This window comes from Somniosus microcephalus, chromosome 8 (genome assembly GCF_052327205.1).
Source record: "Somniosus microcephalus isolate GS21.2 chromosome 8, FLI_Smic_1.0, whole genome shotgun sequence".
In the NCBI taxonomy this organism is placed as follows: domain Eukaryota; kingdom Metazoa; phylum Chordata; class Chondrichthyes; order Squaliformes; family Somniosidae; genus Somniosus; species Somniosus microcephalus.
In genome coordinates this window covers 272,467,577-272,486,221 of record NC_140994.1, presented here as the reverse complement: position 1 = coordinate 272,486,221, position 18,645 = coordinate 272,467,577, and the positions used below count along the sequence as shown (strand labels likewise).

At 52.2% G+C, this 18,645-nt stretch overlaps 1 protein-coding gene across 1 annotated transcript in view; it reads left to right on the top strand.

Annotated features, from left to right (window-relative positions):
* Positions 1-18,645, top strand: part of LOC147114406 (15-hydroxyprostaglandin dehydrogenase [NAD(+)]-like) — a 367,352-nt gene that overhangs the window by 36,693 nt on the left and 312,014 nt on the right. Inside the window, exon 2 of the mRNA XM_085996081.1 lies at positions 8,567-8,690. Within this exon, the coding sequence (XP_085852207.1) occupies positions 8,567-8,690 (124 nt within the window). The remainder of the gene's footprint in view (positions 1-8,566; positions 8,691-18,645) is intronic.

Below are 18,645 nucleotides of genomic sequence, written 5' to 3'. Positions count from 1 at the left end.
CCCTCGGACACTGATTGACCCAAGCTAGCCTCGGATACTGACTGACCAGAGCTCCCCTCGGACAGTGACTGACCCGAGCTCCACAGGACACTGAGTGACCCGAGCTCTCCTCGGACACTGACTGTCACGAGCTCCCCTCATACACTGATTGACACGAGCTCCCCTCGGAAACTGACTGACCCGAGCTCCCCTCGGACACTGACTGACCCGAGCATCCCTCAGACTATGAGTGACCCATGCTCCCCTCGGACGAAGAGTGAACCGAGCACCCCTCGGACACTGACTGACCCGAGGTCCCTTCGGACACTGACTGACCCGAGCTCCCTTCGGACACTGACTGACCCGTGCTCCCTTCGGATACTGACTGACCCGAGCTCCCTCGGACACTGACTGACCCGAGCTCCCTCGGACACTGAGTGACCCGAGCTCCACTTGGACACCGACTGACCCGAACTCCCTCGGACACTGAATGACCCAAGCTCCCCTCGGACACTGACTGACCCGAGCTCACCAGGACACTGACTGACCCGAGCTCCCTCGGACACTGACTGACCCGAGCTCCCTCGGACACTGACTGACCCGAGCTTCCCTCGGACACTGACTGACCTGAGCTCCCCTCGGACACTGACTGACCCGAGCTCCCCTCGGACTCTGATTGACCCGAGCATCCCTCGGACACTGACTGACCCGAGGTCCCTTCGGACTCTGACTGACCCGAGCTCCCCTCGGACACTGACTGACCTGAGCACCCCTCGGACACTGACTGACCCGAGCTCCCTTCGGACACTGACTGACCCGTGCTCCCTTCGGATACTGACTGACCTGAGCTCCCCTCGGACACTGACTGACCCGAGCTCACCAGGACACTGACTGACCCGAGCTCCCTCGGACACTGACTGACCCGAGCTCCCTCGGACACTGAGTGACCCGAGCTCCACTAGGACACTGACTGACCCGATCGCCCCTCGGACACCGAGTGACCCGAGCTCCCCTCGGACACTGACTGACCCGAGATCTCCTCGGACACTGACTGACCTGTGTTCCCCCCGGACACTGACTGACCCGAGCTCCGCTCGGACACTGACTGACCCGAGCTCCCCTCGGACACTGAGTGACCAGAGCTCCCCTTGGGCACTGACTGACCCGAGCTCCCATCGGGCACTGACTGACCCGAGCTCCCCTCGGACACTGAGCGACCTGAGATCCCCTCGGACACTGACTGAACCAAGCTCCCTTGGAAACTGAATGACCTGAGCTCACTCAGAAACTGAGTGACCCGAGCTCCACTCGGACACAGAATGTCCTGAGCTCCCTTCGGACACTGACTGACCCGTGCTCCCTTCGGATACTGACTGACCTGAGCTCCCCTCGGACACTGACTGACCCGAGCTCACCAGGACACTGACTGACCCGAGCTCCCTCGGACACTGACTGACCCGAGCTCCCTCGGACACTGAGTGACCCGAGCTCCACTTGGACACCGACTGACCCGAACTCCCTCGGACACTGAATGACCCAAGCTCCCCTCGGACACTGATTGACCCGAGCTCCCCAGGGCACTGACTGACCCGACCTCCCCTCGGACACTGACTGACCCGAGCTCCTCTCGGACACTGACTGACCCGACCTCCCCAGGGCACTGACTGACCCGAGCTCCCTTCGGGCACTGCCTGACCGGAGCTCCCCTCGGACACTGACTGACCCGAGCTCCCCTCGGACACTGACTGACCCAAGCTCCCCTCGGACACTGAGTGACCCGAGCTCCCCTCATACACTGACTGACCCGAGCTCCCCTCGGACACGGACTGACCCAAACTCCCCTCGGACACTGACTGACCCGATCTCCCCACGGACACTGATTGACCCGAGCTCCCCAGGACACTGTCTGATCCGAGCTCCCCTCGGACACTGATTGAACCAAGCTCCCCTCGGACACTGAGTGACCTGATCTCCCCTCGGAGACTGACTGATACGAGCTCCCCTCGGAAACTGACTGACTGACCCGAGCGCACCTCGGACATTGACTGACCCGATCCCCCCTCGGACAATGACTGGCCCGAGCTCCCCTCGGACACTGCCTGTCCCGATCTCCCCTCGGACACTGACGGACCCGAGCTGCCCTCGGACACTGACTGACCCGAGCACCCCTCGGACACTGTCTGACCCAAGCTCCCCTCGGACACTGACTGACCGACCCGAGCTCCCCTCAGACCCTGACTGGCCCGAGCTCCCCTCGGACACTGACTGACTGACCCGAGCACCCCTCGGATACTGACTGACTGACCCGAGCTCCCCTTGGCCACTGACTGACCCGAGTTCCCCTCGGACACTGACTGACCCAAGCTCCCCTCGGACACTGATTGACCTGAGCTCCCCAGGGCACTGACTGACCTGAGCTCCCCTCGGACACTGACTGACCCGATCTCCTCTCGGACACTGAATGACCCGATCTCCCCTCGGACACCGACTGACCCGAGCTCCCCTCGGACACTGACTGACCCGAGCTCCCCTCGGGCACTGAATGACCCACGCTCCCCTCGGACACGGAGAGACCCGAGCTCCCATCGGGAACTGACTGACCGGAGCTCCCCTCGGACACTGACTGACCGGAGCTCCCCTCGGACACTGAGAGACCCGAGCTCCCCTTGGACACTGAGTGACTGACCCGATCTCCCCTCGAGCACTGACTGACCCGAGCTCCCCTCGGACACTGACTGATCCGAGCTCCCCTCGGACACTGACTGATCCGATCTCCCCTCGGACACCGACTGACCCGAGCTCCCCTCGGCCACTGACTGACCCGAGCTCCCCTCGGACACTGATTGACCCCAGCTCCCCTCGGACACTGACTGACCCGAGCTCCCCTCGGACACTGACTGACCCGAGCTCCTCTCGGACACTGACTGACCCAAGCTCCCCTCGGACACTGACTGACCCGAGCTCCCCTCGGACACTGAGTGACCCGAGCTCCCCTCGGACACTGACAGACCCGAGCTCCCCTCAGACACTGACTGACCCGAGTGTGGTGTATGTAACCTGTACCACCTTAAGAGAACTACCTTAAGAAGATGGACTACTTTCTCTTGCTACTGTATATTGTAGTACCGGTGGTGACCACACCGGTATATAAGCTCTGTGTAGTAATTTGTAAAGCAGTTTAGCCCTGACCTTCAAGTAGTAAAGACCTGTTTAAGTTTTTCCTGTTGTCTGTGTCCATTTATTTAAAATAAGTATATCTGGAACACACAGACTCAACAGTGGCGATGAGTCGATCTTACCCAGTGGCAATTGCATCCAAGGCAGCTTCGTCCCCAGAACGGGCGTCGAGAAGAGGCATCCGCCCTCATCATCCTGCTGAGCACCGCATTCGCACGGGAGGCATCGAGAACCCGGGTTGGAATTGCTGACCACGAAGTCCACCATCAGCGACAGGCAGTGATCCTCCTTCTTCCACGGCGGTGGGTAAGCCGATCTAGCGACACGGGCAGAATGTCGGCCGCGTTGTCAGTGGAGAATGGGGGCGAGACCGGAGGAAAAGGGGCGGAGAACTCGACCCGGTGTAAAGGGCCGGGCTACAATCGGAATAGACGCGCAGCAAGAAAGGAAGCGCTAATACCCACGAGGACAGCGGGGAGTAAAAGCAGCAGCATCGGGGGAAATTAAGGACCGCTGGGAGGCGAGAACGGCAACAGCGCGGTAATCGCCATTGTAGCCAGCGGGGGAAGAAGCCAAGCGCGGGAAGCCGCCATTTTAGTCGGTGCAGGAAGAAGACAAGCGCGGGAAAAGCCGCCAAGCGCAGGAAGCCGCCATTTTGGGAAAAAAATAAAATACTTAAAGAAACTTACAGGGATGCCTAAAAATGGTAACATCACTGCTTTTGATAGCGATGTCGAAGATTGGGCCACTTATGTGGAGCGTATTGAAATTTATTGTACAGCAAATGAGATACCGGCTGAATGGAAAGCACTAACCCTATTAAACTCGATGGGTGCGAAGACGTACGGGTTATTAAGGCACCTTGTAACACCAGATAAACCGGCGGATAAGACTTTCGCGAATATTGTTACTGTCCTGCAAGAGCATTTAAACCCCACGCCGCTGCTGATAGCAGAACGATTTAAATTTTACAGAAGAACGCAGCTGAAAGAGGAAAGCAACACTGAATTCTTAATTGAACTGCGCAAGCTATCAAAGTACTGTCAGTTTGGTACAGGACTAGCAGATGCTCTGAGAGATAAGTTCGTGTGTGGACTATTAAAAGAAGGAACTCAGAAGCGACTGCTAGAGGAAAAGGACCTTACGCTAGATAAAGCTGTCACCATTGCAGCATTGCACGAGGCGGCAGCACGAGGCACCGCGGAAATGCAGCTAAGGCCATCGGAACTCAGCACCAATCAAATGGCATTGGGTGCAGTAAAGTGCTATCGTTGCGGAAGGACAACGCACGATCAGAACCAGTGCTGGTTCAAAGATCAAGAATGCAGAAAATGTGGCAGACTCGGTCACATAGCGAAAGTATGCCGGTCAGGAAAGAAGACCAGCAACAAAAAGTCACCACAGAAGAAGTACAAAAAAGTACACAAGGTGACAGAGAACAGTACGGATGAACAGAAGGCGGATTCAGACTCCAGCAGTAAGGAACTGGGTTGTCTAAGAATACATAATGTGGGTAACACAGCAGACCACCAAACTATTTGGGTTACACTCCAGATAGCAGGAGTCCAAGTGAAGATGGAATTGGACACGGGATCGGCATTGATGGTCATGAATAAGCAAGATTACAAAAGGTTATTCTCACACATTCCCCCAAGGGATACGGAGATTGTATTAAAAACATACACGGGGCAAAGAGTGTACCCCATCGGAAAGATAAAAGTAAAGGTGGTCCACAAGGGTAAAGAAAGCAAAGGAATGGACTTGTATGTGTTACCTGAGGGAGGTCCACCACTACTGGGACGGGAATGGATCAGGAGAATAAATATGGACTGGCATTCCTTAAAAGCACTAACTGTAGATTCCGGTAAAAAGGACGATGTCAAACCTAAACGACTGTCCAGAATATTGGACGATGCTAAGGAGGTGTTCCAACAGGGACTGGGAACACTGAAAGGAATTATGGCAAACATCAAGGTTGAAGAACATGCAAACCTGAAATTTTTCAAAGCCAGGCCGGTACCTTATGCGATACGACCTGCTGTGGAAGCTGAGCTGGAAGGGCTAGAACGTTCAGGAGTACTGTCTAAGGTGGACTGGAGCGAATGGGCCACGCCCATTGTTCCCGTCATGAAGCGTTCATTGAGCAACAAGCCGGGGGAACCGGGGAAGGTTCGCATCTGTGGAGTTTTCAAGATCACTGTTAATCCGGTTCTTCACACGGTGCAATATCCGCTTCCGCGGATTGAGGATATCTTCGCTTCGTTGTCTGGCGGGAAACACTTCACCAAGATAGACCTGGCGCAGGCATACTTACAGATGGAAGTTGATGAAGCGTCACGCCAGTATCTCATGATCAACACGCATAAGGGCTTATATCGGTATAATAGACTGGTTTTTGGAGTGGCATCGGCTCCAGCGATTTGGCAAAGGGCCATGGAGCAGGTATTACAGGGAATTCCTGGCACACAATGCTATCTGGACGACATTCTTATTACAGGAGATGATGATGAGGAACACCTTGCTAATTTGGAACAGGTGCTCACCAGATTGAAAGAGTATGGACTTCGAGTTAATCACCAGAAATGTGAGTTCTTTCAGAAGCGAATCTCGTACTGTGGTCACGTCATTGACCAGGAGGGGCTTCACAAGTCACCTGACAAGATCGAAGCTGTTGTGAAGGCTCCCGCTCCGGAAAATGTATCCCGGTTGAGGTCGTTCCTAGGGTTGATTAACTATTACCATAAGTTTCTGCCAAATTTATCCACGGTGCTACACCCGCTGAACGCTCTTTTACAAAAGGGAGTGCCATGGAAGTGGAGCGAGGACTGTAAGCGGGCTTTTCACAAAGGCAAGGCATTGATCACCTCTAAGGAAGTGTTGGCTCACTTTAACCCAACGCTGCCTATTCGTTGAGCTTGTGATGCTTCTCCATATGGTATTGGGGCAGTGCTATCACATAAGTTGCCAAATGGCTTGGAAAGACCAGTCGCGTTCGCATCCAGATCATTGACCTCCGCTGAGCGCAACTATGCTCAGATAGATAGGGAGGCTCTCAGCCTTGTGTGGGGAGTAAAAAAATTTAATCATTACCTGCAAGGCCAAAAGTTTACGCTGCTGACAGACCACCAGCCGTTGGTTTCCATTTTTAATCCTAAGAAGGGTGTTTCGGTGATGACAGCGCAGAGGCTCCAGAGATGGTCCCTTTTCCTAGGGGCACATCAATATGAGATCGAATTCAAAGGTACAAAGCAACATGGTAATGCTGATGGGCTGTCGCGCCTGCCACTACCTACAGCGGAAGAGGCACCGACAGTTGACCCTGTTGAGTTATTTCACTCGACCATCATCGAATGTTTGCCAGTCACCAATGCGAGTATTGAGAGAGAGATCAGGAACGACCCGACACTGTCTCAGGTCTACGAATTGACAGTGAAGGGATGGCCAGCACATGGCGAACCACTGTTACCGGCATTCTCGGCCAGACGAGAACAGCTGTCCGTTTGTCAAGGAACATTGATGTATGGAACAAGGGTGATTATTCCTCCTAAATTAAGGGAGAGAGTTCTAAAGGAACTGCATGAAGGTCATCTGTGGGGAGTCAAGATGAAAAGCCTTGCTAGGGCTTATGTATGGTGGCCAGGTATCCACAAACAAATAGAGGATCTGACTAAAAGCTGCTCAGGGTGCCAAAAAGTTCAAAATGCACCTCCAATTGCACCGCTGCATCCATGGGAATGGCCTTCAACCCCATGGCAGCATGTACATATCGACTTTGCAGGTCCATTCATGGATTCCATGTTTTTGATAGCGGTAGACGCACATTCTAAATGGCCAGAAGTGATTAAGGTGGCGACCACTACCTCGGAAAAGACGATCGCAGTTCTAAGAACCATATTTGCAAGAAATGGATTGCCAGAACAGATATGTTCAGACAACGGACTGCAGTTCGTGTCAGAAGAATTCCAGAAATTCATGAAGAAGAATGGGGTGAAACACTATACATCTGCCCCATATCATCCGGCTACAAATGGGTTGGCCGAGAGATTTGTACAAACGTTCAAAAAGGCGATAAAGGCCATGAGCGAAGACCATATTCCACTACAACACAAGGTGGACAATTTCCTAATGGCATATCGAAACGCCACACATGCAGTGACAAATCAAAGTCCTGCCATGATGTTTTATAACAGGAGGTTGCGGTCCAGGTTGGATTTGTTAAAACCAAATGTGCGTAGGGTAGTCGAAAACAAACAGTTCCAGCATGTAAATAACAAGACCACTCGGAGTTTCGAAATAGGACAACCAGTGTTAGCCCGGGACTATAAGAATGAGAAATGGCAATCTGGAACAATTCATGCCAGACAAGGACCCCTGATGTATACGGTAGAGATTGGTGAAAACGTAATACGACGTCATGCTGACCAACTTGTAGAATCGAGAACAAGGGTCGAACCCATGGCTACGGCAGAGACACCAGTGGAAGAAATTATTGAACCTGTAGCATCTACCTCAAACGCGAACGTACATGAGGATGTTCAATCCATAAGAAATCAATTAGAGGAGTCACCCCAGCAACCAGAATCAGAGACCCCTGAAAGGCGTTATCCAACTCGGATCAGGAGGCCTCCTCAGAGACTGAATCTTTGAACAGTTGCATGAAAGTTGTATATATGTTATCCATGTTATGTTTAAATTGGGGTGTACACTGTTAAGCTAAAAAGGGAGGAATTGTGGTGTATGTAACCTGTACCACCTTAAGAGAACTACCTTAAGAAGATGGACTACTTTCTCTTGCTACTGTATATTGTGACCACACCGGTATATAAGCTCTGTGTAGTAATTTGTAAAGCAGTTCAGCCCTGACCTTCAAGTAGTAAAGACCTGTTTAAGTTTTTCCTGTTGTCTGTGTCCAGTTATTTAAAATAAGTATATCTGGAACACACAGACTCAACACCGAGCTCCCCTCGGACACTGACTGACCCGAGCTCCCCTCGGACACTGAGTGACCCGAGCTCCCCTCGGACACTGACTGACCCGAGCTCCCCTCGGACACTGAGTGACCCGAGCACCCCTCGGACACTGAGTGACCCGAGCTCCCCTCGGCCACTGACTGACCTGAGCTCCCCTCAGACACTGACTGACCCGCGCTCCCCTCGGACACTGACTGACCCGAGCTCCCCTCAGACACTGACTGACCCGAGCTCCAGTCGGACACTGACTGACCCGAGCTTCCCTCGGACACTGACTGACCCGAGCTCCCCTCGGACACTGACTGACCCGACATCCCCTCGGACACTAACTGACCAGCTGAGAGTTTCCAGCATTTTCTGTATTTTTTTCCTGATTTCCAGCTTCTGCAGATTTTGTTTTTATTTCCTTTAGAATGAAACCTTGTTTTGACCTCCTTTAGGTGAGTCTGTTAGATATCAATGTACCAGTGGGTGAAGCCACTAAAGCTGCCTTTGAACAGGTCTATGGAGCCGAGAACATTTTGTTCCTTCCCTGTGATGTGACGTCTGAGACTCAGTTGAAAGGTACAGACCCCAACTTTTATTTTAACAAAATAACAACAGAAAATGCTGGAAAAACTCAGCAGGTCAGGCAACAACCGTGGAGAGAAATTTGAGTTGACGTTTCGGGTTGGACCCTTCTTCAAAACTGGAAAGAAAAGAAACTAGATCGGAGGCAGGGCTGCGATCGGACAAAAGAATAAAAGAAGCAAAAGAAGTAAAAGAGATTAGAAGCTAGACGAGATGGTAATAGGCTGGGATTAGGTGTAAAGTGTACTGGCAGGGCAAAAGATAGCTGCCAGGTGTGAGAGAGAAACAAAAGGAAAGGGGGGGGGGGAAAGGAGTGGAACAATTACAAGAGAAAATGAAATGGGGGCCGAGCTTATGATCTGAAATTGTTGAACTCGATATTGAGTCCGGAATTGTATTGTTCCACGGAAGTTCAACGTAAACTCGAGGAACAGCACCTCATCTTCCGATTAGGCACTCTGCAGCCTTCCGGACTCAATATCGAGTTCAACAATTTCAGATCATAACCTCGGCCCCCATTTCATTTTCTCTTGTAATTGTTCCACTCCTTTCCCCCCCCCGCCTTTCATTTTGTTTCTCTCTCACACCTGGCAGCTATCTTTTGCCCTGCCAGTACACTTTACACCTTATCCCAGCCTATTACCATCTCGTCTAGCTTCTAATCTCTTTTACTTCTTTTGTTTCTTTTATTCTTTTGTCCGATCACAGCCCTGCCTCCGATCTAGTTTCTTTTCTTTCCAGTTTTGAAGAAGGGTCCAACCCGAAACGTCAACTCAAATTTCTCTCCACGGATGTTGCCTGACCTGCTGAGTTTTTCCAGCATTTTCTGTTGTTATTTCGGATTTCCAACATCTGCAGTATTTTGCTATCGTATTTTATTTTAACAACATCTCCTGGCCCTGCTCACCCTCTGCCTGGCTTCGACAACACAATCCTCATTCTCCCCTCTAACCAATCGGCACAATGATTAGCTGTTAATGGAGTGACCAGGAGGCAGGTTAAAGGGTGTTGGAACTGTCAGATTTAGGGAATGAATTCCTGCATTACAATATAAAGATCAAAGAGTGTTGTATCGCACTCCCAGTGGCTCAGTGGATTAATTGTAAAGCCTGGTGTGGGTCTGACCATCAGGAGTGCAGGCCCCAGGATTCCAGCCCCAATCTCTGCTCCTGGTGTAGGGTGTCAGGAATTCGGTGCTCCTGGTGAAGGATCTCCAGGTCTCTCTGCTCCTGGTGTAGGGTCTCAGGGTCTCTGCTCCTGGTGTCGGATCTCAGGGTCTCTGCTCCTGGTGTAGGGTCTCAGGAATTTGGTGCTCCTGGTGAAGGATCTCCAGGTCTCTCTGCTCCTGGTGTAGGGTCTCAGGAATTCAGTGCTCCTGGTGAAGGATCTCCAGGTCTCTCTGCTCCTGGTGTAGGGTCTCAGGAATTCGGTGCTCCTGGTTGAAGGATCTCCAGGTCTCTCTGCTCCTGGTGTAGGTTCTCAGGAATTCAGTGCTCCTGGTGAAGGATCTCCAGGTCTCTCTGCTCCTGGTGTAGGGTCTCAGGAATTTGGTGCTCCTGGTGAAGGATCTCAGTGTCTCTGCTTCTGGTAATAACATAAGAACCTAAGAAATAGGAGCAGGAGTAGGCCATATAGCCCCTCGCGCCTGCTCCGCCATTCAATAAGATCATGTCTAATTATCCACCTCAACTCAACTTTCCCGCCCGATCTCCATATCCCTCGATTCCCCTGGAGTCCAAAAATCTATCGATCTCAGCCTTAAATATACTCAAAAGATGAAAATACGATTAGCAAAGAGAGAATATGAGAGTAGAATGGCGGTTAACATAAAAGGGATCCCAAAAATCTTCTATTGGCATGTAAACAGTAAACGGGTAGTAAGAGGCGCGGTGGGGCCCATTAGAGACAAAGAAGGTGATATAAGCTTAGAGGCGCATAGAAAACATAGAAACATAGGAAAATAGGAGCAGGAGTAGGCCATCCGGCCCTTCGAGCATGCACCGCCATTCAATATGATCATGGCTGATCCTCTATCTCAATACAATATACCCATGCTCTCCCCACACCCCTTGATGCCTTTTGTGTCTAGAAATCTATCTGTCTCCTTCTTAAATATATTCAGTGACTTGGCCTCCACAGCCTCCTGTGGTAGAGAATTCCACAGGTTAACCACGCTCTGAGTGAAGAAATTTCTCCTCATTTCAGTCCTAAATGTTCTACCCCGTATCCTGAGACTGTGACCCCTTGTTCTAGACCCCCCAGCCAGGGGAAACATTCTCCCTGCATCCAGTCTGTCTAGTCCTGTCAGAATTTTACACGTTTCAATCAGATCCCATCTCATTCTTCTAAACTCTAGTGAATACAGGCCTAGTCGACCTAATCTCTCCTCATACGACAGTCTTGCCATCCCAGGAATCAGTCTGGTGAACCTTCACTGCATTCGCTCTATGGCAAGTATATCCTTTTTTAGGTAAGGAAACCAAAACTGCACACAGTACTCCAGGTGTGGTGTCACCAAGGCCCTGTACAACTGTAGTAAGACATCCTTGCTCCTGTACTCAAATCCTCTTGCAATGAAGGCCAACATACCATTTGCCTTCCTAACTGCTTGCTGCACCTGCATGTTTGCTTTCAGAGACTGGTGTACAAAGACACCCATATCCCTCTGTACATCAGCATTTCCCAATCTATCACCATTTAAATAATACTCTGCCTTTCTGTTTTTCCTACTGAAGTGGATAACTTCACATTTATCCACGTTATACTGCATCCGCCATGTATTTGCCCACTCACTCAACTTGTCTAAATCGCCTTGAAGCCTCTTTGCATCCTCCTCAGAGTCTAGGTATTCTGCGGCGAGTGTCTCACCTCCTGACTCCCCAAAGCCTTTCTACCATCTACAAGGCACAAGTAAGAAGTGTGATGGAATACTCTCCACTTGGCTGGATGAGTGCAGCTCCAACAGCACTCAAGAAGCTCGACACCATCCAGGACAAAGCAGCCCGCTTGATTGGCACCCCATCCAACACCTTAAACATTCATCCCTCCACCACCGGCGTACCGTGGCTGCTGGGAGTACCATCTACAAGATGCACTGCAGTAACACGCCAAGGCTTCTTCGGCAGCACCTCCCAAACCCGTGACCTCTTCCACCTAGAAGGACAAGGGCAGCAGGCGCATGGGAACACCACCACCTCCAAATTCCCCTCTGTGGTAAACCACTTTTATCATTCACTATCGTTACACTATGGTTATCACTGTTATATCGTTACACTATGGTTATCACTGTTATATCGTTACACTATGGTTATCACTGTTTACACTGTTGTATCACTACACGGGGTCGCCTCTTGTCACGCTGTTATACCTGGGCTGACCACTGCTGACTCCGCCCATGGCCCCACCTACTTGCCCAGGTATAAAAGGTGGTCGACTGGCTGGTATTCCTCCTTGTTGGATCCGATCACCCACGAGGGTGGGCTCTGTTATTTAGCCAATAAAAACCTATAGTTACTGTCTTAACTCGTCGCTTTTCATTGGATGAATTGATAGGTATATCAATTTTATTGGCTAAATTTTGAAATGTCTTTAACGGAGCAGCCAAACGACCAGTCAGACGCCCAGCTACAACAGCCACAGCAGCCGGCCTGGCTGCGAGCCCTCCGACCGCCGTACCTGGATCTAAACCCACAGGCAGCAAACTCAGCCCTCGACTTCAAACACTGGCTGAGCTGTTTCGAATCCTACCTGGGAGAATCCGGCGTGCCTCAGAGATCCAAACTAAGAGTTCTGACCGCCCAAGTGAGCCCTAAAGTATTTGCACTCATCCAGGACCTTACTACATACGAGGCCGCCCTCAACTTGCTGAAAGAGCAGTACCGGAGCCCAGTAAATTCTATGTATGCCAGACATCTCCTAAGATCCCGCCCGCAACAGCCAGGAGAGTCTGTAGATGAATTTTTACGGGCGCTACAAACACTCGGCAGGGACTGTGACTTTAAAGCTGTAACGGCTGCAGAAAATACTGAAGAGAATATCTGCGATGCCTTCGTGAAAGGCCTTCGGTCCGACTACTCACGGCAAAGACTGCTCGAATCAAAGGACCTCGACCTGAACACAGCTGCAGCCCTCGCTCGCTCTCTGGAAGTGGCCCATCGGGACCTCGAGGCGTATTCCAGGTACTGTGCTGCGCGACCCTGGGACTCGGGCCCGACCCCGACCGCAATACCCCTCGCACCGCCGCCTCTGGGACCTACCTCAGCGTCGGCGTCCCGGACCCGATCGGGACCGCCACCCCTGGTACCGGCTGCGACATCGGAGCCCCGCGATCGGGCCGCCGGCTGCTTTTTCTGTGGCCAGGCGAAACACCCGAGGGCGCGCTGCCCTGCAAGAAACGCGACCTGCTCCGACTGCCACAAGAAAGGCCACTTCGCGAAGGCCTGCAGGGGGAAAGCCACAGACGCCAGCAGTGCCTCATGCGAGTTGTGGGGGCGGCAATCTTTCATCAAGGCCACAGATGCCAGTATCCCCTCGTGTGAGTCGTGGGGGCGGCCATCTTTGATCAAGGCCACCGACACCGGCAGTGCCTCATGTGAGTTGTGGGGGCGGCCATCTTCTCCGCCATTTGATGCAACGTCGTGGGCACCGCCATTTTGTTCACCACACTCGACCGCCACCTTGTCTCCAGACCCGACCGCAGCCTCACCCGCAGACTACAGCAGCTCGCTCAGCCATACACTAGCCTCCGTCACACTGGACCAAGCTCGCCCGCATCACCTGTCCAAGTCCATGATGGACATCAAAGTAAACGGCCACGCCACGACCTGCCTGTTCGACAGCGGAAGCACGGAGAGTTTCATCCATCCAGACACGGTGAGCCACTACTCCCTCACTGTCCAGCCAACGCGCAACCGGATCTCGATGGCGTCGAGGTCCCATTCAACAGACATCAGCGGATACTGTGTTGTGACCCTGTCGGTTAGGGGCACGGAGTATAAAAATTTTAAACTTCTCGTCCTGCCCCAACTCTGCGCTGCTGTCCTACTAGGGCTGGATTTCCAATCCCACCTTCAAAGTGTCACTTTGGCATACGGTGGACCCCTCCCCCCACTCACAGTCGACAACCAACAGCCTTTAAACCGCCCACCGCGTACCACCTGCGGCCTATCCACCCTCAGGGTTCCGCCCCCCTCCCTGTTCGCCAACCTCACCCGCGACTGTCAACCCGTCGCTACCAAGAGCAGGCGGTACAGCGCCGGGGACAGAGCTTTTATTAGCTCTGAGGTGCAGCATCTCCTGAAAGAGGGCATCATCGAGAGGAGCAACAGCCCCTGGCGTGCCCAGGTCGTAGTCATTAAGACCGGCGATAAAAACCGCCTAGTCATCGACTACAGCCAAACCATAAACTGGTACACCCAGCTGGACGCATACCCCCTTCCCCGCATATCTGATATGGTCAATCAGGTTGCACAGTACCGAATGTTCTCTACCATCGACCTTAAGTCGGCCTACCACCAACTCCCTATCCGCCCTGAGGACCGCCAGTATACCGCCTTCGAGGCGAATGGCCGCCTCTACCACTTCCTTAGGGTTCCCTTCGGCGTCACCAACGGGGTTTCGGTCTTCCAAAGGGAGATGGACCGGATGGTTGACCAGAACGGGCTGCAAGCCACGTTCCCCTATCTAGATAACGTCACCATCTGCGGCCGCGACCGGCAGGACCATGATGTTAATCTGGAGAGATTCCTCCGTACAGCCCAACGGCTGAACCTCATCTACAATAAGGAGAAATGTGTGTTTAACACCTCGCGCCTTGCCATCCTCGGCTGCGTAGTAGAGAACGGAGTCATCGGCCCCGACCCCGAAAGAATGCGCCCCCTCATGGAGCTTCCCCTCCCCACTGTCCAAAGGCGCTGAAGAGGACCCTGGGGCTCTTCGCCTACTATGCCCAATGGGTGCCGAATTATGCGGACAAAGCCAGACCCCTCATGAAGTCCGCCTCCTTCCCCCTGACGGCAGAAGTGTGCGCAGCCTTCTCCCTCATTAAGGGAGACATTGCTAAGGCCACAATGCACGCGGTGGATGAGTCTATCCCTTTCCAAGTGGAGAGCGATGCATCCGACTTCGCCCTAGCCGCAACCCTTAACCAGGAGGGGAGACCGGTGGCCTTCTTCTCAAGGACCCTCCAGGGCCCTGAGATCCGACACTCCTCGGTCGAGAAGGAGGCCCAGGCGATCGTGGAGGCTGTACGACGCTGGAGGCATTACCTGGCAGGCAAACGATTTACCCTCCTCACCGACCAGCGTTCGGTCGCTTTTATGTTTAATAACAAGCTGAGGGGCAAAATCAAGAACGACAAGATCTTGAGGTGGAGAATCGAGCTCTCCACCTATGATTATGAGATCTTGTACCGGCCAGGTAAGCTGAACGAACCCCCAGATGCTCTATCACGAAGTACATGCGCCAACGCGCAAATTGATAGACTGCAGACCCTCCACAACGACCTCTGCCACCCCGGAATCACCAGACTTTACCACTTCATTAAGGCCCACAACCTGCCCTACTCCATCGAGGAGGTCAGGACCATGACCAGGAACTGCCAGACCTGTGCCGAATGCAAACCGCACTTCTTTAGGCCAGACAGAGCAAGCCTGATCAAGGCCACCCGCCCCTTCGAGCGCTTGAGCATCGATTTTAAGGGGCCCCTCCCGTCCTCTGACCGTAATGTGTACTTCCTCAACATCATTGACGAGTACTCCCGTTTCCCCTTTGCCTTCCCCTGCCCAGACATGACCAGTACCACGGTCATCAAATGCTTGAACGACCTCTTCGCCTTGTTCGGGTTCCCAAACTATATACATAGCGACCGGGGCTCCTCATTCATGAGTGAGGAACTTCGCCAGTTCCTACTAGCGAGAGGTATTGCTGCAAGCAGGACCACCAGCTACAACCCCCGAGGGAACGGCCAGGTGGAAAGAGAGAACGCGACTGTCTGGAAGGCCGTTCTCTTAGCCTTAAAGTCCAAGGGCCTCCCAACCTCTCGCTGGCAGGAAGTCCTCCCGGCAGCGCTGCATTCCATCCGGTCACTGCTTTGCACTGCCATTAACGCCACCCCCCATGAACGAATGTTTGTTTTCCCCAGGAAGTCGACTATGGGAACCACGCTACCAACTTGGCTGACCTCTCCGGGGCCCGTCTTGCTGCGAAAGCACGCGAGGGCCCATAAAATGGACCCCCTGGTCGAGAGGGTGGACCTCCTGCACGCCAACCCCCAGTACGCCTATGTGGCATGCCCAGACGGGCGGGAGGACACAGTCTCCTTACGAGACCTCGCACCCTCGGCTTGATGGCCGGCGCGGACACGATGGGCCGAAGGGCCTCTATCCGTGCTGTATTACTCTATGACTCTATCCCTGAGACACCACCGTTACCCCCCACCACCCCCCCAAATCCAGCCCAGGTAGACGGCATGCCGGAACCCCACGAGCCTTCGCCGACCACGCAGACACCAGCATTAACATCGGATACTGCATCACCGCCGCCGCTGCTGCGACGATCGGAAAGGCTTACTAGGCCTCCGGACAGACTGACATACCCGAACTGGTAGTACACTTCACCCCGCCGGACTCAAATCTAAACAAGGGGTGAATGTGGTAAACCACTTTTATCGTTCACTATCGTTACACTATGGTTATCACTGTTATATCGTTACACTATGGTTATCACTGTTTACACTGTTGTATCACTACACGAGGTCGCCTCTTGTCACGCTGTTATACCTGGGCTGACCACTGCTGACTCCGCCCATGGCCCCACCTACTTGCCCAGGTATAAAAGGTGGTCGACTGGCTGGTATTCCTCCTTGTTGGATCCGATCACCCACGAGGGTGGGCTCTGTTATTTAGCCAATAAAAACCTATAGTTACTGTCTTAACTCGTCGCTTTTCATTGGATGAATTGATAGGTATATCACCCTTCAAGTCACACACCATCTTGACTTAGAAATATATCGTTGATCCTTCATCGTCGCTGGGTCAAAATCCTGGAACCCCCTACCTAACAGCACTGTGGGAGTAGCTTCACCACACGGACTGCAACAGTTCAAGAAGGTGGCTCACCACCACCTCAAGGGCAACTAGGGATGGGCAATAAATGCTGGCCTTGCCAGCGACGCCCACATCCCATAAACAAACAAAAAAACGTTTTCTGCCCCTTGCTGCTTCTTGGCTCCACCCAGACTGATTCTACATCTTTATTTTCTGAGCCAATATCCTTTCTCACCATTGCTCTGATTTCATCTTTTACTAACAAGGCCACCCCACCTCCTTTTCTTTTTTGCCTGTCCTTCCTAAATATCGAATATCCTTGGATATTCAGCTCCCAGCCTTGGTCACCCTGCAGCCATGTCTCCGTAATCGCAATTATATCGTATCTGTTTTCATCTATTTGCGCTGTTAATTCATCTACCTTATTACGAATGCTTCGTGTATTCAGATACAGTGCCTTTAGATTTGTCTTTTTAACATTTTTAGACATCTTAACATTTTTTGTACTATGGCCCTATTTGTCTTATTACTATTTTTTCTTACCCGGACCCTATTTGTTAGTGCACTCCTTTGTTTGTACGCTCTGTCCCTTCCTGACACAATCTGGTTATCCTTACCCCAATCACTTTCCTGCACTGCTTCCTTGTCGTTTCTCTTTAGCATTCTATATTTCTCTCCACCGGGACCCCCCCACCCCCCCATATTTAGTTTAAAGCCCTATCTACCTCCCTAGTTATTCGATTCGCTAGGACTCTGGTCCTAGCATGGTCCAGGTGTAGTCCGTCCCGACGGAGCCGCTCTCTCTTTCCCCCAGTGCCCCACGACTCAAAACCCACTTCTCCCACACCAATCTTTGAGCCACGCATTCATCTCCCTGATCCTATTGACCCTATGCCAATTTGTTCGTGGCTCTGGTAATAATCCAGAGATTATGACCTTTGTGGTTCTGTTTTTAATTTAGTCCCTAGTTGCTCAAACTCTCAGCAGAATCTCTTTCTTTGTCCTATCTATGTCATTGGTACCTACATGGACCACAACAACTGGATCCTCCCCCTCCCACACTAAGTTCTTCTCTAGCCCGGAGGAGATGTCCTTTACTCTGGCACCGGGTAGGCAACATAGCCTTCGGGACTCACGCTTCTGGCTGCAGAGAACAGTGTCTATCCCCCTAACTATACTGTCGCCTACTACAACCACCTTCCTTTTTACTCCCCACACTTGAACAGTTCCTGTACCACGGTGCCATGGCCAGTTTGCTCGTCCTCCCCGCAGTCCCCGCACTTGTCCACAAGGGTTGCAAGAACCTCGAATCTATTGGACAAGTGCAGGTCTGAGGCTCCTGCAATAATATCTCCTGGATCCCCGAACCTGCCTCACTCACAGTCACACCCTCCTGTCCCTGACCACGTGTCAATTCTAAAGTATTTAATCTAAGGGGTGTGGCTGCCTTCTGGTGCAAAAAGTCCAGGTAACTTTCTCCAGGGCAACTACATCTGTGGTAAGTGTCTGCGGCTCGAGGAACTTCGGCTACGAGTTGAGGAGCTGGACTCCGAGCTGCAGACATTGTGCGACATCAGGGAGGGAGAAAGTTACCTGGACTTTTTGCTCCAGAAGGCAGCCACACCCCTTAGATTAAATACTTTAGAATTGACACGTGGTCAGGGACAGGAGGGTGTGACTGTGAGTGAGGCAGGTTAGGAAAAGCAAGCACCTCCTTCCTCCATTTCACCGAACTCCCACACTTACCAAATTCCCAGTTGTTCACTCTGTGCTGGTTGCACTCACAGGCCCCTGTGTTTATACTGTTTGTGACTCAGGTGAGTCAGCACAGCTCTGCTACTGTTTCAGGAACCAGTTTAATCCAGTTAGCTAATTAACTAACGACAGCTGCTCTCCAGCAGGAG